The sequence below is a fragment of the Typopeltis vanoorti genome, chromosome 7, assembly GCF_054136105.1.
Source record: "Typopeltis vanoorti isolate ZY-2024b chromosome 7, IOZ_Tvanoo_1.0, whole genome shotgun sequence".
Taxonomy (NCBI): domain Eukaryota; kingdom Metazoa; phylum Arthropoda; class Arachnida; order Uropygi; family Thelyphonidae; genus Typopeltis; species Typopeltis vanoorti.
Genome location: NC_143555.1, coordinates 106,133,064 through 106,151,624, shown reverse-complemented (window position 1 = coordinate 106,151,624; position 18,561 = coordinate 106,133,064). Strand labels below are relative to the sequence as shown.

At 35.3% G+C, this 18,561-nt stretch overlaps 1 protein-coding gene across 2 annotated transcripts in view; it reads left to right on the top strand.

Moving 5' to 3' along the window:
* Nucleotides 1-18,561, top strand: part of LOC150104944 (guanine nucleotide exchange factor for Rab-3A-like) — a 227,457-nt gene that overhangs the window by 59,271 nt on the left and 149,625 nt on the right. The window contains exon 3 of one of the 2 annotated variants that reach the window (XM_090396061.1): nt 2,103-2,235. In XM_090396061.1, the coding sequence (XP_090252187.1) occupies nt 2,103-2,235 (133 nt within the window). Of the gene's footprint in view, nt 1-2,066; nt 2,236-18,561 lie in introns of both variants that reach the window. The other variant, XM_090396060.1, reaches the window with a different exon arrangement.

Here is an 18,561-nt window from a genome sequence, read left to right as displayed (position 1 = left end):
GATAATAGGGTAATCAGTCTGTCTTCTGGGATGTAATAATAAACAAACTGAGTTTGTTTATTATCACAGGTCGGAAAATTTAGCATTTCTTTTACGAACATTGGCTGCTTTTAAAGTGTAACTATTTTGCTTGTATAACAGTTGGAAAAATGTACGTAGAGTGTTAATAAAATTAAAAAAGGTATAGCATAAACAAAAATGTAACTAAGTTTATTTTTAAGAAAGTTTTCTATAAAATAAAAATAATTATACAGAAAAACAGAAATTATTTCAAATGAACTTAGATATTCTAAACTTACAGTTGAGAGAACTGAGACACTTTAATGTCCTAAACTGATTAATTATTTATGACTTGTTGTGACTCTCAATAGCATGCAAAAAAAATGTTGGAAAAAATACCATTGCCAAATTCTTTTAATCTTCAGAGTCATCTGAATCGGTGTCCGAATCGGCATCACTTTCACTTAAACTGATCACCAAAGGTTCGCACAATTCTTCGATAATTCCGTCTCTATCCAAATATATATTTTCCAATGAGGTGACATGAGAGCAATATTTTCCCCACTTTTGAACTGTAATACTTTCAGTCGCCTGTTCTGAAAGCTTAAAAAGTTTCGACATGTCAATATCCCCAGTTACGTTGCGATGGCGAATGAAACGTTTCACTTCTGCCCAAACATACTCAATAGCATTAATATCGCAATGATATGGTGGTAGCCTCAAAGCTAGAAATCCATGCTCTTTGAGCATCGTGTGGAATTTAAATAGTTTAGTTGTGGGCGAGTTTCTTTTGACCAAATTAAGCAATTCAATTTTTCGCATATCTGGGGAATGAGAAATGTTATTTGCAGAGAGCCAATCGATAAGAACTTGCTTCTTATTAGACCAATTTGGAACTTTATTTAATCGAATAGAGTGATATGAAGCATTATCAATTATAACAACAGCAATTTTGGAATCAGTTTTTCTTCTGCCCACTTTTCGAAGATCGTAGAATTCATTTGCCCATGGTAATCTCCAATAGTTGAATTGGCTTTGTGTAGTAAGTTTGAATTCGCTAAAAAAACCCATTTCTCCACCTGCACACAAAATTATTATGCGCCGCAAGGCATTTCTGGTTTGTAGCACTCCACATTCTTCTTTAGACTGCCAACATTTTCCATAAGTTAAATTACTATCAATCCAAGTTTCATCTAGATACACAATCGGTCTTTTCTCCTCCCTGAAACTTTTATTGCTCTCAAATACTCCGTTCTACATAAAACAATGTCACTTCGCTCCATGATAAGTTTCCTTTTATTCTGGGACTTTTTAAAACAAAATCCGATTTCATGAAGTATTTTCCTTAAAGTTTCTCTTTTCCAAGGAAAATTAATTTTTTCTTTAAGCACAGGAATCAATTTTGGAACAGTTGGCACTCTTTTCTCGACCACGTGAAATTCGTGAATAGTTCTTATAACGTCTACATCAAAATCGTTCAAAGCTATGGTTTAGATGGTTTTCTTTCTCTGGCGTTTTTTTTTTAGGAGATTTAAATTTTGGCTTACCTTCACCTTTTGATTCCCTACGAATTCTTTTAACAGTCGACCCCGATACGCCCGCAATTGCACCTGCACGTTTTATGACTTGAGAAAGGGGAACAAGAAGACGGCCTTCTGACGATTCTTTTTCGCAGAATGTCAGCACATTATTCAATATTCTTTTTCAAGAGCTACTGAAACGTGTAACAATAGAACTTGTTGACTGTACTGGATCCATCATACAAATTAATAATAAAAAAAAAAATGCAAAAAAGGAACAACAAAAATCAAGCTAGTACTAGTACAGCGACAGACAAGAAAGCATGTGATTTCGCATGTTGGCGACAATTTGTACATCCTTCATTTCTTTCTCCCCTTCAGCATGAATCGACTATTCTTGGCACCAAGCCAAGAAGGGATCTATAATTTTATATTTTCTATAAATACAGAAAAAGTCTTTATTCTGTATTATATGCTTAAAGAAAAATTAAATTTTGATTATTCTTAATTTAAGATTTGTGATATTGCTCAATTTTGAAATTATAGCAATATGCCTGCAGAAGACACTTGTGTATTTACTAGTGGAAGTCCTGCTGGAGTTCTCTGTGAGTTAAGACCTTCAACAGATAATCGTAGAGTCCGTAGTGTTTCAGTGACTGAGGTCAAGGAGTTGGCTTATGCTCGATTGCAGGAAGAGCTGCATAAAGCACAACAAGTAAAGTTAAATGTTCTATTTTTTTAAAGTTTAATGTTATTCCAATTAAATAATTAATACTGCATTTAATCCTTGAAGTTTTCTGAAAATATTTTCAGAATATTTTCAGAAAATATTCTGAAATACAGTAAGCAGAAATAACTGTGCTTATTTGTTAAGTGTTTTTGCTTTATATAATATCTGTAGACAAGGTATTTAAATATGAAAATTGTTAAAATTCTTAATCTTTCCAATTTCATGGTTTAATTAATTCATCTCATCACTATTAGTTCCATTCATGTTTTTTTCTGCCTGTTGAATATATACGGGGTGTGGCTATTAAATAACAAGACTGGTTGTTAAAATGTTGTTTATTATTAAAATAGTACAACTTAATTATTATCCCCCTTCAACATACTCCCCTCATCTATTCACTGTTGCATTCAAATTTTCCATTGTTGGAAGCAGTGCTGCAAGTCATCAGGTGTTACTGCTTCAGTAGTGCTGCTATTTTCTCCTTTATCTCATCCACTGACTGAAAATGATCAAGCTTTCAATGCAGATTTCAACTTTGGAAAAAGGTAAAAGTCGCATGGAGCTAAGCCTGGCGAGGAAGGGACAATCGATGCACTGAAAAACTCCCACGTCACCGAGAATGAAAAAAGTAAGAATGAGCAAGTCAAAACTGAAGGCAATGCTGATAGTTTTTTTAGATATCAATTGTGCGATAATGGTTGAATTGGGTCTCTTCTTCCTCCCAATCTGTGGAAGAACAACACTTTGATTCTCCATCAGGACAGTGCTCTGGCCCACAGTGCACTGTCTGTAAAATAGACAGTGCACTGTGGGATCTTCTTATCTGGCTGATAAGAAGATCCTGTTGTTGGACCATCCACCTTACTCGCCGGACTTGGCTCCATGCAACTTTTATCTTTTTCCAAAGTTGAAATCCACATTGAAGGGCTCCGATTTTCAGTCAGTGGATGAGGTAAAGGAGAAAACAGCAGTGCTACTAAAGCAGATAACACCTGATGACTTGCAGCACTGCTTCCAACAATGGAAAATTCATATGCAACGATGTATGGATAGATCGTTGAGGGGAGTATGTTGAAGGGGATAACAATTAAGTTGTACAATTGTAATAATAAACCACATTTTTGCAACCAGTCTCATTATTTAATAGCCACACCTCGTATCTCTACATTAATATAGCTGTTCTTTATCCTCAATATTTTCTCACCATGCATCCTTCAGCTGACTCAAGCTCAGCACATTGTTATCCCTACTCTCTAAAAGTACAAAGTTCATTTAAATACTCTTAATATAATTTGTTAAAAGTTTCATTTTAATTAGAACTAAATTTAGCCTTATGTTGGAAACTAGGGACACTCCATTAATGAATAAGCTTAGCTATTTTGTTTTCTTGTTTTTATGAAGTAATTTCTCAATATCAAGAATTTCCAACCTTTCTTAATGATGGGCTGTTATCTGAAGATTATCTGAAGAATTGCTGTCACCATTGCCAATTATATACTGTATATGTTCTTCAGTAGTCCGCGCGGTTAGCCTAGTGGCTTTGCGCTTCGCAACCATATGTCTGGGGAAGGAGTGTCCTAGGTTCGATTCCCGTCGGAGACGTGAGGAGCTGAAGGATCTTCCTCAGCCATAGCCAAGTTAGCCGGTCTTGGGCGCGGGCAGTAGGGTTTTTCCCGCCAGTTTATCTGGTGTTTTTCATCCCGCAAGCAGGCAAACCGGCCCCGTGAACACACACGGATACAGCCAAGAATACTTTGAGGTATAGAAGTGACCATTCTATCCTCGTATTTCGGTTACGAAATCCAAGCATGCTTGGAAGGTTGTGGGCCTTAAAGGCCTGTTAAAGCCATTGGGATAGATAGATATGTTCTTCAGTAGGACTCATCTTTTTAAAATACAAATCTGCAATGACACATACAAAAGGTATTTATTTGAGAATAGGAATGTGAGTTAATATAGCCAAATTAATATGTATATTCCATAGGAAGCGTTCAGTATAAAAATGGGAAAATAACATTCACAATGCATAACACACACACAAAAAAAATTCAACATTACCTATGGCTTTAATAAAGTAACAATGACTGATTAATTCCTAGAGTCAAAATTTTAAATAAACTGGGAAAGGTGAGCATATTGGAGGAGTACAGTTTCTCATATAGGAGATAAATGTGAGCCAGTGGAATCATTTAATAATGCTTTATAGTTTTCTTTTTGAAGCCATCCATGAGAAATTTCTTGTCTTGTCAGGTGTCATCTCCTTCCAGGAGGTTGACTACCGTGAGCTTCCACCATGTATGGTTTTATGTTTCTCTTACATTCTTCATTAGACAAAAAGGTCCAATCGTTAATATTTCTCATCTAATCTGTTCTTTGTGTCCCTCTTCTTTTTCCTTGTATTATTCCTTCTAAATGTGTTTCTTGTAGGGATTCATTCCTTAATATGTGACCAAAGTAGGTGGTTTTCCTTTTCTTAAGGGTTTTCAACAGAGTCCTATCTTCTCCAGTCATCTCTAATTCAATGTTTTTGGCAGTCCATGGGTCTCTAAGGATTCTTCCGAGGATCCACATTTCAAAAGCTTTTAGTTTATTTTCACAATATTTTGATATTGTGAAAATATCAAAATATTTTCACAATATTTCTTGTAGGGATTCATTCCTTAATATGTGACCAAAGTAGGTGGTTTTCCTTTTAAGGGTTTTCATTTCAGAAGGATCCACATTTCAAAAGCTTTTAGTTTATTTTCACAATATTTTGATATTGTGAAAATATCAAAATATTTTCGCATTATCAAATATCTAATAAAGGTTGATCTAGCAATATCTATCCTTCTTAATATTTCCTTATCACTTTCCATTCTCTGTAATTAGTTGACCCAAATATATGTAACTCTCTACTTGATCTAAGGTATTTCCTCTGATCTTAATATTTATATCAAGTATGTTCCCTTTTTCCTCTTGTTACCAGCATGGTTTTGGTTTTTTGAAGTTGAAATTAAGTCCATATTTTTCACTTACTTTCAACGTCTCTTCTAGATAGTTTTGAAGATCTTTTTTTTTTTTCAGCCAGCAGTGCCATATCATTTGCATGTCTTAGAGAAATTTAATCTTGTGCAAAAATGTAATGTTTTTCCAATAGAATCCATGTTTAAAGATGACATATCTAGTTTTTCTTGATGTATATTTTATGTATACAATGAACATAAATATCTTTTAGATTGTCTAAAGTAGGTTAAATCACAAGAAAAAAACCTATCTCTGTATAAGATTGGCTAACTCACCTTCAGTTGAAAAGTCCCAATTGAAGTTTTCTGAAAAAATGTACATATACTGTAGCTCCTAAGTGCAAACTAAGAATCTTAGATGTGCACCTAAGATTCTTTTCAAGACAAGAATCAAACTCGGGTAACAAGAGGAAAAAGGGAACATACTTGATATAAATATTAAGATCAGAGGAAATACCTTAGATTAAGTAGAGAGTTACATATATTAAAAAAACCTACCTCTGTATAAGATTGGCTAACTCACCTTCAGTTGAAAAGTCCCAATTGAAGTTTTCTGAAAAAATGTACATATACTGTAGCACCTAAGTGCAAACTAAGAATCTTAGATGTGCACCTAAGATTCTTTTCAAGACAAGAATCAAACTTGGGCCTTTTCCAGTCAAAGGACACAATGTTCTGTTCTTAGAGTTGTTGCCTGGTTTTTGAAAGGATGATGAGGTGATGGAGCAGGTTTAGAGATGACTTGAGTCGGTTTCAGGTCTCTGGAATGTTGAGTATGAGGATAAACTGAGAAAATGAAAACTGCAGAGCTAAGTGGATAAAAGGAGAAGGGGAACATGTTTGAGACATGTAAGTTAATAATGGGTAATTACTAGATTAATGTGGATGATATTTTTCATAGAATGGCTAGAGACAAAGGAAGAACAAGAGGCCATCCCTGAAAGTTATATAACAAGGGTGTGAACAGGGGATAAAGAGTAGGTTTTTAGCATAGTGAGTCGTGGGAGATTGAAATTCATTGCCTGAAAGTGTACAGTGAGTGCAAAACCAGCAAAATACATTTAAGTCACAGTATGAGTGTGTGGGTGGGTGTGAGAGACTTTCCACAATGAATTCCTTTAAACTCCATGGAGGTCTGATGATGATATCTCCATATTTAAGCATTTGGTTGAATATCATCTATCCAGCTGTCTCTCCCCATTTCATGCTTTTGATAGCTTTTTTTTTTTTTTTAAACACCCAAAAAATATTAAAATCAGGTAACCCCCCCCTCTCTTAAAGGCAGAGATTACTCTAAATCTATCACCATTCTATATATCTGGGGTACATCCAAAAAATTAACAAAAAAATCCTAAGGAAATATGACTTCACAACTTAAGAAATTAGCATCTCTTATCCACTCCACCAAAGACCAGCCATTTTCCATAGACCAACCTGGGGTATACCAGGTCCCTTTCAGTTGCAAACTGTCCTACTATGGCCAAACAGGCAGGACAGCCAATATCAGGATATCCAAACAAGGACTACATCCAGTTCCACCAATTCAGCCACTCAGGACTTGCTGACGATGCTTTGGATACTCACCACAGGATATGCTGGAAGGAAGCCACTTTATTATACTGCAGCAAGTACAAGTATGAAAGACTATTTCTTGAATGTGCCTCAGCTCTGAAAAACTTTCCAAACCTCAACAGATTTGGCTGAATGAGACTGCCTGAAATTATGGAAGCATACATTCTAAGACTGTCAGCCCAACGCCCAAGATACCTAGTTTAGGACTCCAGGACTGACTTCTTCAGTCTCATTTGTTAGTGTGAGTGCCAGCATGCACATATTGTTTTGTGATCCCTAAAGATGGCAATGTAAACATTGCTGAAATACAGGTAGTTAATTAATGTTTTTATAATTAATAATGTAGTTTACATTGTCATTTCCTAAAAAAATTAGAAGCAATGTCTAACCAACGTATAAGCTTATCTACAAGAAACAACATTCTTGCCTCTGTAGCACAACTGGGACAATGGGACATTGTGCCCTCTGACTGGAAAACACCAGAGTTTGATTCTTGTGTGAATTTTGAATCTTAGGTACACGTCTAAGATTCTTAGTTTGCACTTAGGAGCTATATGAAAATATTTTCAGAAAACTTCAAAAGAAGTGGACTTTTTCAACTGAAAGCGAGTTAGCCAGTCTCATCTGGAGGTAGAAACATTTGAAAAACTTGAGTTTCCCTCCTGGAAACTCAAATTTTGTCATGTTGTACCATCATTTTGTATATTGGTTTAAGCCAATAAGAATACAATTTGGTCTCAAGTTCTGCATAATGCTACATTCATAAAGATGGAATACTTTAATCAACTGCTCATTTAACATCTCTACTATACCTTGCTCAGTGATTATCACTATCATTACTGAGGCAGGAGGGAGCAGCACCATGGCATAAACTACATGGAACGAATGCCATCAATGCATGGGAAACAGTCGAGGATTGTTTGAGCAAGGCAGTATCAGAGTGCATACCCAGGGTCAGGAGGATTAAGCAGGAGCTACAAAAAAAAACAGCATTGTGGAAGGAATATAATTAAAAAGGTAATCAGCATGCTCATGAGCAGTATAAAGCAAAAGCAAGAAGAGTAACTAGTATGGTAAGGAAGGCTAAATCAGATTTTGAGAGTAAATTAATCGGGACAAAGTAAATCCAAAAGAGTTTTTTCTGCTACGTAGCAAATAAGAGAAAGAATGATTATGGAAAGATAACTTTACTTAGTGCTGATGGTAGAAAAGTAACAGAAGCAAAAAAAAATAGTTCAGTTACTAAGTAATCACTTCGCAAGGGTATATCATCCAGGTAGAGACTTTGCAGTTTACTGAGGTGACAGAGACAGATGAACTGGAGATACTCAGCATATTGAAAACTATCATTGTGAATATAACAGTGGATCTCAAAGGTATGTAAGCACATGTTACAAGAATGTGCAAGTGAACTGGCAGTGCCTCTCACAAATTTACCTTTATTTATTTATTTACATTTATGTAAATTTAAACATAAATTTACATAAAGGTGGCCTCAAAACAAGTAGCAAATTACAGACATATTGGTACCTCTGAATCGGTGGTAAAGTATTGGAAAAGTTGGTTAAAAGTAAAATTCCTGAACAGGTGGATAGGAATATAATACGGGAGCATCATTGCTTTGTAAAAAGTAGGTACTACCTCAGTAAGTTATTCACATTTTATAATAAGGCGACAGTAGAATTGGATAAAGGAAATGGCTACACCATGATACTGCTGTACTTGGCAAAGGCATTTGACAGAATACTGCATGGAAGACTATTACATTTGTTGGAGCAAATGGGAATGGATATGAGGCTGGTGGCATAGATAGGGAGGTGCTGATAGACATCTGAGGGGATGGTGTATGATTTAGTATAAGTAAAGCGAATGAGGGTAATTAGTGGAGTGCTCCAGGGCTCTTTACTAGGACCATAATTTGTACATTAATGATATAGCAGAAGATTTGAAGGGGGATATTCAGTTGTTTGCCAATTGTGCAAAACTAGGGAGAGCAATAGTTGATAAAGGTGATGTTGATATCTTACAGGATGATTTAAATAAATTAGCAGTGCGAGCAAAGGACAATAGTTGTCATTTCAGTGTTGTAAGGTGTAAGGTAATACACTTCAGGATGAAAAGAGTATATACTTCATATCATATTGATGGTACTAGTTTACAGGAAATATATGAGGCAAGAGATCTGACATTCAGAGGCACATTGCAAGAGTTTGCAGAACAACTCAGAGGATTATTTTAATGCTAAAGAACACATTGACAAGTAGAGATAGGGAGGTTATTATCTCTCTTTATAAGGCTTAATAATTATTATTATTAAGAGAGACTTCCAGGAAGTCAGGAACTCATAGGAGGCCATACTATTTGCTCCAGCTGTCATACTTATTCTTGAATTCATTCACATTACTTGCTTACACTCCAACAGCAAATCATTCCATTCACCATGAGTTCCTTCTGTCACATGTTGTCTTGCAGCAGCTCAATAAATTCAGATTCATTCTTCTCATGTGATTTCACAGCTACCCAATCAATGTTCAGATAATTAAAGTCCCTCCCCCATTAGGATTATTCGTTCCTCACCCATCATCTTTATTCTTTGTCACTAGCAACTGATCCACCAGCTCTGTAACACCACCCACTGTGGTTGATCTTGTTAGACTCCACTTCATGCCAGGTGGCTTCAAATTCACTGCCACATGAAAAACTGTTACAAGTATTGCAGTCATAGATCTCAACTCTAACAAGATTCAAATCATCTGATATCATTAGCAGTACATCCCTCCTCTCCTATCCTTTCTAAAAATACTATACCTTTGCACTTGATACCAGTTAGTATGTCTGCTTTTGATAGCCAGGTGTGTCACTAATGCCTACAATATGAAGACCCAATATATTAATTGGGTCTTCATTGATAATTGATAATTTTTCAAGACTCCTGATGCCCAAACACATTAAAGTGTAAGCCATCCCTCTTATACAAATCCAGTCTTCCCCTCAGACTCATTCCACACATCCAAATACTTGTATCTATTCCTTCTGCACAGCCTATGCATCAAATAGTTTACCAGTCACCCTTCTTCGTAATTCATTTCTAAGTATGTAAGCATTTAATTCTTAGATGATGTATCTAAGTATTTTTTTTTTTAAATTACAATGATTTTTACTTTCTCGCTCTTCACTAGCTTCCAACGTTTTCATATCCTCTCATACAGAATTTAGTGCTCGTTAAGTCATTGATACCTACCAGAATTGCTACCTCTTTTGCTTTGCTTTTTTTCGATTTGCTTGCATTATATTTTTAATTTTTGCTCCTGGAAAACTTGACTTTATAATGTCATGTTTTATGATAGTCACCATACCAAATAGCATCCTTCATTTTGCAATCAACTTTACTTTCCCAATTTTTGTTATTATGCACTAATTCCATGCTTTGTTGTTTTTCATTTTGCTGCTGAACTTTTTTATTCTTTGTTCCTCTAAATCAGTGATTCTCAACCTATGGGATGCACCCCCTTAGGGGGGGGTGCAAAATACCTAAAGGGGTGGGCAAAGAAAGTGGAAATCGAAAGAAAAAACTACTTTATTGAAACAAAAGCATTTAATGAAACTATTTATTGACGCAAAAACAATATAAAAACATTAACATAAAATACACTCTGAAAATAAAATAAAATGTATAAAATACACTGCATTGATAAACTAGTTATGCCTACTGGAACATATCAGTATTATAAAATATACTGAGCAACTAATTAAAACTAAACAATAACAATGAATCTAAAAATTAATGGCTTCCTTGTGCCTGTGTTATAGAGTAAAGCTTTTCATATGATAGTGCTACATTGGAAATTGACACTCTTAGTTCTCTTTTTATATTTAACTCAGATCTATATTTTGTTTTTAAGGCAGCCACTGCAGAAAACCCAGTTTCACAAAGATAAGATGTTGGAAATGGCAAAAGCTCTTGACTTCATCAAATTCCTGACATGTATCCTCAGGGGGTGTACAGGATATGATAGTACTACATGAAAAATTTACATCATTACTAACTTCCTATCTACAATTTTCCTCCAAATCAGTCTGTTACTTGTGAAGACTCCAACATTATCAGATCTTATATTTCTATCGTCTAAGGCAGTGCTTCCCAAACTTCTGGATGTCAGGGCACCCTTTGCAAAAATTAAAATATTTCACAGCCCCCCCTTGGAAAAAAATCGTAATAGAGAGATATAATTATAATATTTATTGTATTTATATTCAATACAAAACATACACAATGAATATTGCAAAAATCAAATGTATATATTACTTTTTTTGCCTCTTACCGTTTGGTTCTGAAGACGATGCAGGCTGTTCTGGTAAAATATGAAATACTGTCCTTTTTTTTTTTTTTGAATCTGTTTCTACTTCTTCTGATTGTTCACGGGATTTTTTTTTATTTTTTTTATCAGCCACTTATCCATCTCAGGGTTAAATTTTTTAACGTAGAATAAATCAAATAATAGCACCACTTACCGATACTGGCACACCACAAACTGATAATATGAAATTAGTGAATATTACCTGAATAAGGGGATCCCCGGACCAGGAACATTTTTCTCTTTTGTGACTTTTCTCCCGTTAAGGTAATTAAGCCTAATGCGAAACAGACAGCAAAGGCAGGTTATTAAAATGTGCATATGATTGGTGCGGTATTAACAAAAGATCGCGCAACCGAAAGATAAAAGCATAGCTGACAATTGAGTTGAAATGCTAACTCTCTTCAACCGAATTCCATATGTGAAACTGCCATAACATTCATTATATATATATATATATATATATATATATATATATATATATATATATATATATATATATATATATATATATATATATATATTACTTAGTTTTAACACTTTTACGAATTTTAACACGTTCGGTTGAATTTTATTGCTGCCTTGGGAAATCGAACTCACATCTAATTAATAACAATAGCTTTTAGTTAGATACTGTGTTTGCCTATGCAACATATGGTTTTGTTTCAGTCTATACAGCATAGCTTCTGTATGAGAGGACATGTGATTCATTAATTAGTGTGTTTTTATCCCAGTTGTCTCTAATTGCACTATTTGTTGAGAAATATATTACACAGACTCCTCATACCTTATTCACTGGCATAATAAAAGTACTTGTTTTTATTGCCTCTGTAGTATAGTGGCTGCTAGGGAGGGTGTGTTGTTTACCACTGCAAGCGAGTTACTATTTCCCCACATGAACTTGTTTAAGCTTTTTTTCATGTGTGAAGTATATGCAAAACTTTTATTGGTAACAGAAAACTAGCTCAGATGACAGTGATAATATAAAAAGAGTTTCGATATGTATATAAAGTCAATATCAACAGTCCCTGATTACGAACGCATGATGAAAGGGACAGGAAGATTTGGAGCTTTCCTGGAGAGTATTCGAAGTAAATACAATTCACCACTTCTTTGAAATGAAACATATGAATGAGCAATATTTACTAATATTCATTAAGTGCCGAAATACGCAGGAAGCAAAGTTTGTGAACTAACTTTGGAAACAACAATGTGTGAATTTTTCCATTAAAATATAAAAAATACAAAAAAGAAATAATAAAAGTTAAATACGTCTATTTTAAAATAAAAAAAATCTACTTAGTCTTAAAACATTTTAAATTTGTTTTCATTATTTCACGCCCCCCCCCTTCAACAAAACCTATGGTCCCCAAGGGGGCCACGGCTCACAGTTTGGGAAGCGCTGGTCTAAGACACTTTGTACCATATCAATCCACCTATATCTTGGTCTTCCTCTAGGTCGTTTTCCTGCCAACCTGGCAGAGAACACTTGTTTTGCTAATCTTTCCTCGCCCATTCTGTTTAAGTGACCATACCACCTGAGATTAGCTCTGCTAACGCATTCCTGGATGCTGACAATGTCAAGTTCTTTCCTAATATCCTCGTTTTTAATATGATATTGTCATTGATGCCATCTGTTCATGCCTATAATCTTTCTCAGGATTCTCATATCTGCAGCCACTAGTCTTTGGTCAAGTGTTTTACTTCTGACCCAGCTCTCAGATCCATAAGTTAAAACTGGTTTGAACACTGTCTTGTATACAGCTAATTTAGTGTTCTGACTAATTTCTCTCTTATTCCATATGAATTTATTCAATTGACTTCCCACCATACCAGCTTTGCTGATTCTGTTGTCTATTTCTATATTTAATTTACCATCTTCAGTAAAAATTGTGCCTAAGTAGCTGAAATATTTTACTTGTTCCACAGGTTGTCCATTCACAACACAGTTGACATTTTCAATGATTCTGCCTATTTTCATTGTCTTTGTCTTTTTATTGCTGACCTTCATACCATATCTATTACATCAGCTATTCAATTTAGTCAGAGAATCTTGCAGACTTGTAGCGGATTTATTTAGAAGTGTAACATCATCCGCATAAAGCAAAGAGCTGACATTAACATCTCCCATTCTGATATCATGTTTAATACCACTTTCCTTCATAATGTGATCCATGTAGATAATGAATAACAGAGGGGATAATGTACATCCTTGTCTCACACCAGATTTAATATTAAACCATCTTCCTATACTTCCTTCAATTCTGACTGCTGACTTACAACTCAAATAAAGACTAAGTATTGCTTGATATAATGCCCCATTGACACCATATAACTGTAGCATATTGAATAGCTTCTTTCTTGGCACCTTGTCATATGCCTTTTCCAAATCAACAAAACTTAAATACAGATCTTTGTTATATTCCCATGCTTTCTCAACAATTTGTCTTAAAGTGAAGATCTGATCCTGACAGCCTCTATATGGCCTGAATCCAGCTTGTTCTTCACTAAGCTTTTCTTCCGCAATTCTTCTCAACCGTTTCTCAAGTATACTTGCATAAATCTTGCCAGGAACACTCAGTAGGGAAATACCTCTGTAATTTTCACATTGTTTTATTTCCCTTTTTATTTATGGGTACTCTGAGAGCTCTACTCCAATCATTTGGAATTCGTCCCTCTGTCCAGGCCTTTTGAACTGCGCAGTGCAGCCACTGTAAGACTTTTATACCACCATACTTCAGCATTTCTGGTCGAATATCATCTTCTCCTGCTGCCTTTCCACATTTCAAGCCTTTGATGGCTTTTTCTACTTCAAGTATGGATATGTAACTGGTGATTAGTTTATGGAATTAACAACACATATAAAGTATATTAATTAAAGGTAACTTTAATGAATAACTTCTATACTTCGGCAACGTCACATTGCCATCTTCAGGAACATAAAGATATGGTATGTGCACGCAGCCACTAACACAAAGTAAATGAGGAAGAAAGCAAGAAACTAATATTCTTCCTAAAGTCCTAATGGTGCCCTCTGGCGGGCTAATTTGGTAGTCTTGGTAGTTGGGCTGAAGTTCTCATAATGTAAGTCTCCCAAATTTGGGGTAGTTTCATGCACCCAAATTTGTTGTGGTTAGGAACGTTTAGGAACCGAAAGATTATTCAAAGAATCTTCAGCAGCTCTAAAAAACGTTCCTAACCTCAACAAATTTGAGTGCATGAAACTACCCCAAATTTGGGAGACTTACATTATGAGAATTTCAGCTCAACTGCCAAGACTACCAAATTAGCCTGCCAGAGGGCACCATTAGGAATTTAGGAACAATATTAGTTTCTTGCTTTCTTCCTGATTTGCTTTGTGTTAGTGCCTGCGTGCACATACCATATCTTTATGTTCCTGAAGATGGCAATGTGACGTTGCCGAAATATAGAAGTTATTCATTAAAGGTACCTTTTAATTAATATACTTTATATGCGTTGTTAATTCCGTAAACTAATCACCAGTTATGTCTGGCCAACGTATAAGCCTTGCTACTAGAAGTATGGATATGTATTCCTGACTGTATGCCTGTTGGGTGTTTTTTACCGCTGTGCTATCACTGCTTGTTTCATTTAGCAATTTTTCGAAGTAATTACTCCACACTTCAAGGATATCTTTTCTCCCGTTTTCATGTCACCTTTATCATCTCTAACTCCTTTTACAGCACTTGTTTCTAAGCTTCTTCAACAACCTCCAGAATATTTTGCCACCACATTGATTTTTATTTTCTATGTTATTGCCAAAGTCCTCCATGACTTTTGTTTAGCTAGTTTACTGTACACAGATACTAGCTTTATTACATTTGTCACTGTATTCTCTAACGGCATAAGCTGACTTATTTGCCAGGAACTTTTGATATGCTTTCTTCTTTTCCTTCATTGGCCCTTTAACTTCCTGTGTCCACCACAGAGTTCTGATTTTTCTATCCTTGCAGACAACCTAACCACATGCCTCTCTGGGTGAATCAATCAGGGTTTTCTTCAAGGGTTGCCACTGAATCTCGAAGGTTTGATTGCTGTTCTCAAACTCTTTAATTTTTTCTTCAATAATCTTTGTGTATTTTAGTCTACAGTTCACATCTGAGAGCTGCTCAACTCTTATTCTCTTTAAAAATTTCTTACATGTTATTCTTTTCAATATTAAATTGAATTTTATCTTGCTCAAGACTAAATAGTGATCACTTCCAATTTCAAATCCTCTGGTGTCCTGCACCAAGGAGAAAACATCACTATCAACAATAACATAGTCAATGAGACTTTTCTTATTCCTTGCCTCTTCTCTCCATGTGAATTTGCAGATTTTTATGTTGGAACATGGTGTTAGTAATAACCAGTCTATGTCCTGAGCAGAAATCCAACAGGTATTTGCCATTATTATTAGCTTTGCTCTTTTCTCTAAATTTTCCCAAAATATTTTTGTATGTCTGACAATAATTTCCTACTCTGCTATTTAGATCCCCAACGAGGACCAACTTTTCCCATTTTCATTGTGTCAATTTCTTTTTCTAAAGCATCAAAAAAATTCCTCCACTTCTACCTTACTAGAACCTTCTGTGAGACCAAAGGCAAAATAAGTCTCATTGTCCAATTCCCCATTCTGATATTTGCCCACATCACTCTACTTGAGACTGCCTGCCATTCAAGAAGATTAACCTTGTATTTAATGTTGAATGCTATGGCTACTCCATCTTTTCCTTGATTGTCATTGCCTGAATATAACATTTTGTATTTATTGCTCAGAAAGATCTCACTAGTTTTTTTGTTTGTTTGTTTGTTTCAGTCATCCCTATTATGTCGATCCGGTACTTATCTAATTCCTCAGCTAGCTCCATTTCTTTGTCATTCAGGCTTCTCATGTTGATAGTACCGATCTTTAATTCTGGTGATGTTGAGTTGGGGTGTGTATTCAGATTTGTTCCAGTAGCTGACTTTTTGCCTGTTCGCCCTGGTTCCCTGGCAAAAACTTGGGGGCCTTGTTTGACCAGGTGATGCCCCAGCTGACATGAAATTTTGTCATTTTGTATATTGGTTTAAGCCAATAAGAATACAATTTGGTTGGCTAAATCCCAAATTGCCAGCCCATCCTCTTTCGTTCAGTATCCAGGTAGATACCCAACAGGGTGCACCACGAGAAGGTGAGGATTGGACGTTAAGTCAGAAGCCCTGGTCGGTTCTCTGCATTCCTTTACAGGCTATGTGGAGGTTTCCTCTCAGTTATACAGCTTTGACCCTTAAGCATCCCATCTTGATGTGAAGTCTATAAATTGTTCCTCTTCTTCAGTTGAGAAACCTTCAGGGGTAATTTGAAATGGGTTTCTAACCCACTTGCACATTGCCATTATGTTGTCATCAGTTATAAAATGGTTTCTAAAATTCTTCATCAACATTGTTAAATGATTTTCAATAGTTGCAAATAAAACTTCGATGTGTTGCTCTTCTACCTTGTAGGTTTTGATAAATTCATCCACATTTACAAACATTTCTCATTTTTGTTGCTTTACCTTTTTGTTCCATAAGTCTAGTTTTTTACAAAAAGCATTAATTTTGTCACTCATCTCTAAGATGTGTATTTTTTTCCTTGGAATTCTAGGTTTAATATATTTAGTTTCTCAAATATGTCCACCAAGTAGCTCAATTTCATCACAAATAGGTGGTCTCTAAAACTTCTTTGCTTCTTCATGATTTTCCTCTTCCAAGAAGATTGCTATTTCATCTCTTAATTCATAAACACATTGTAAACATTTTTCTTGTGATAACCATCTTGTCTCACAGTAAAATAGTAATGCTGAATGTTCTGCTCCAGCCATGTCTTTGAAAAGTTCAGAAAACAGCCTTGATTTTAAGGGTCTCATTTTTTTATAATTTACCATGGCTATAACTGTTGTTAACACAATGTTTAAACCACGACTCATTTCCTTTGCAGCAAGAGCTTCTCTATGAATCATGCAATGTGTCCAAATATATTGTGGGAATTTTTCCCTCACAAGGGCTTATATACTTTTAAACCTTCCAGACATATGTCAAGCACCATCAGTGCAAATTCCAACACAGTTTTTTCCACTGTATGTTTGCCTTGCATATGAGTCCAATAGTTTGAACAATTCAGGTGCTGTGGCTCTTTTTTCTATTGGTTTACAAAACAATAACTCTCAACTGCTAATAATCCATTGCAAAATCAAACATATGCAATTAAATGACAATCCTTATTACTATCTGTTGCCTCATCAAATTGAATTGGGAATAATTGGTCATAAAGCTTCGACAAAAGTTGTTGCTGCATATCTTCACATATATCACCAATTCACCAAGCAACAGTATCATTTGATGAAGGTATGCACTGTAGTTGTTTAGTGAAACTTTCTCCAAGCATAGTTTCTGCAATATCATTCACAGCTGGCAGAATTAGGTCTTCTCCAATAGCATGGGACTTTTTGCACCTAGCCTATTTTACATGCAACTTTGTAAGAAGCTAGTAAAGCTTTTTCATTTACAGACAAATATTTTTTTAATGCTAGATTTTTGCTTTTCAAAACATTTCAGTTTGGCAGCAAAGACCTCTCAAGGTTTGATAACATACTCCTGATGAAGCATTTCCAAATGTCTTAAGTTTATTTGGTTTCATGCTATCAGCTGCCAAAATTTTTGAACAAATAACATACAGTGGTCTTTCTTCATCATTTACTTCACTCTATGTAAAACTGAAATCTAAATATTCGGCTGCATACTTTCTTGATTTTACTTTCGGAGTGATATTCTGTGAACCTGAATTTGTTGACATCAATGCCCCAGAGTCGTCAGATGCCCACTTACATCCAGTTAAAAATTTATTCATTTTTCTACACTAGAAAAGATTGTTTTTATACCCTGTATCACAGTCATCGCGAATAGAAGTAAAATAACGTTGGCAGTGAGAAGTTGCAATGTACTGCCTTCTTGCCATTTCAAGCTTTATTTATACTCGCAGAAACATTTCCAGAACATTCGAGACTTCCCTGATGAAATTGCGAATGTTTCCGAAAGGTCGATACAATTCAACAGTCTGTGCAGTGATGCCAGATCTATACAATTTTCGAAAGATTTGATGACGTATTTAAATTTTCATGAATATTTAAAAATTTTAATTCCTAGTTTTTTTTTTTGATAACTTTTATGGGTTTTGTCAGTGTCTCAACACAAGAAGTGCAATGGGGGGGGGGGGGGGGGGGCACCACAAAAACTAATATTAAAAATTGGGGCACACATGAAAGAAGGTTGAGAAATGCTGCTCAACTTTTTGTAATTCCCTTGTCTGTCTAATAATCTGCTTTAAGCTAGCGATTTTGGAGGTTAAATTATTTTCA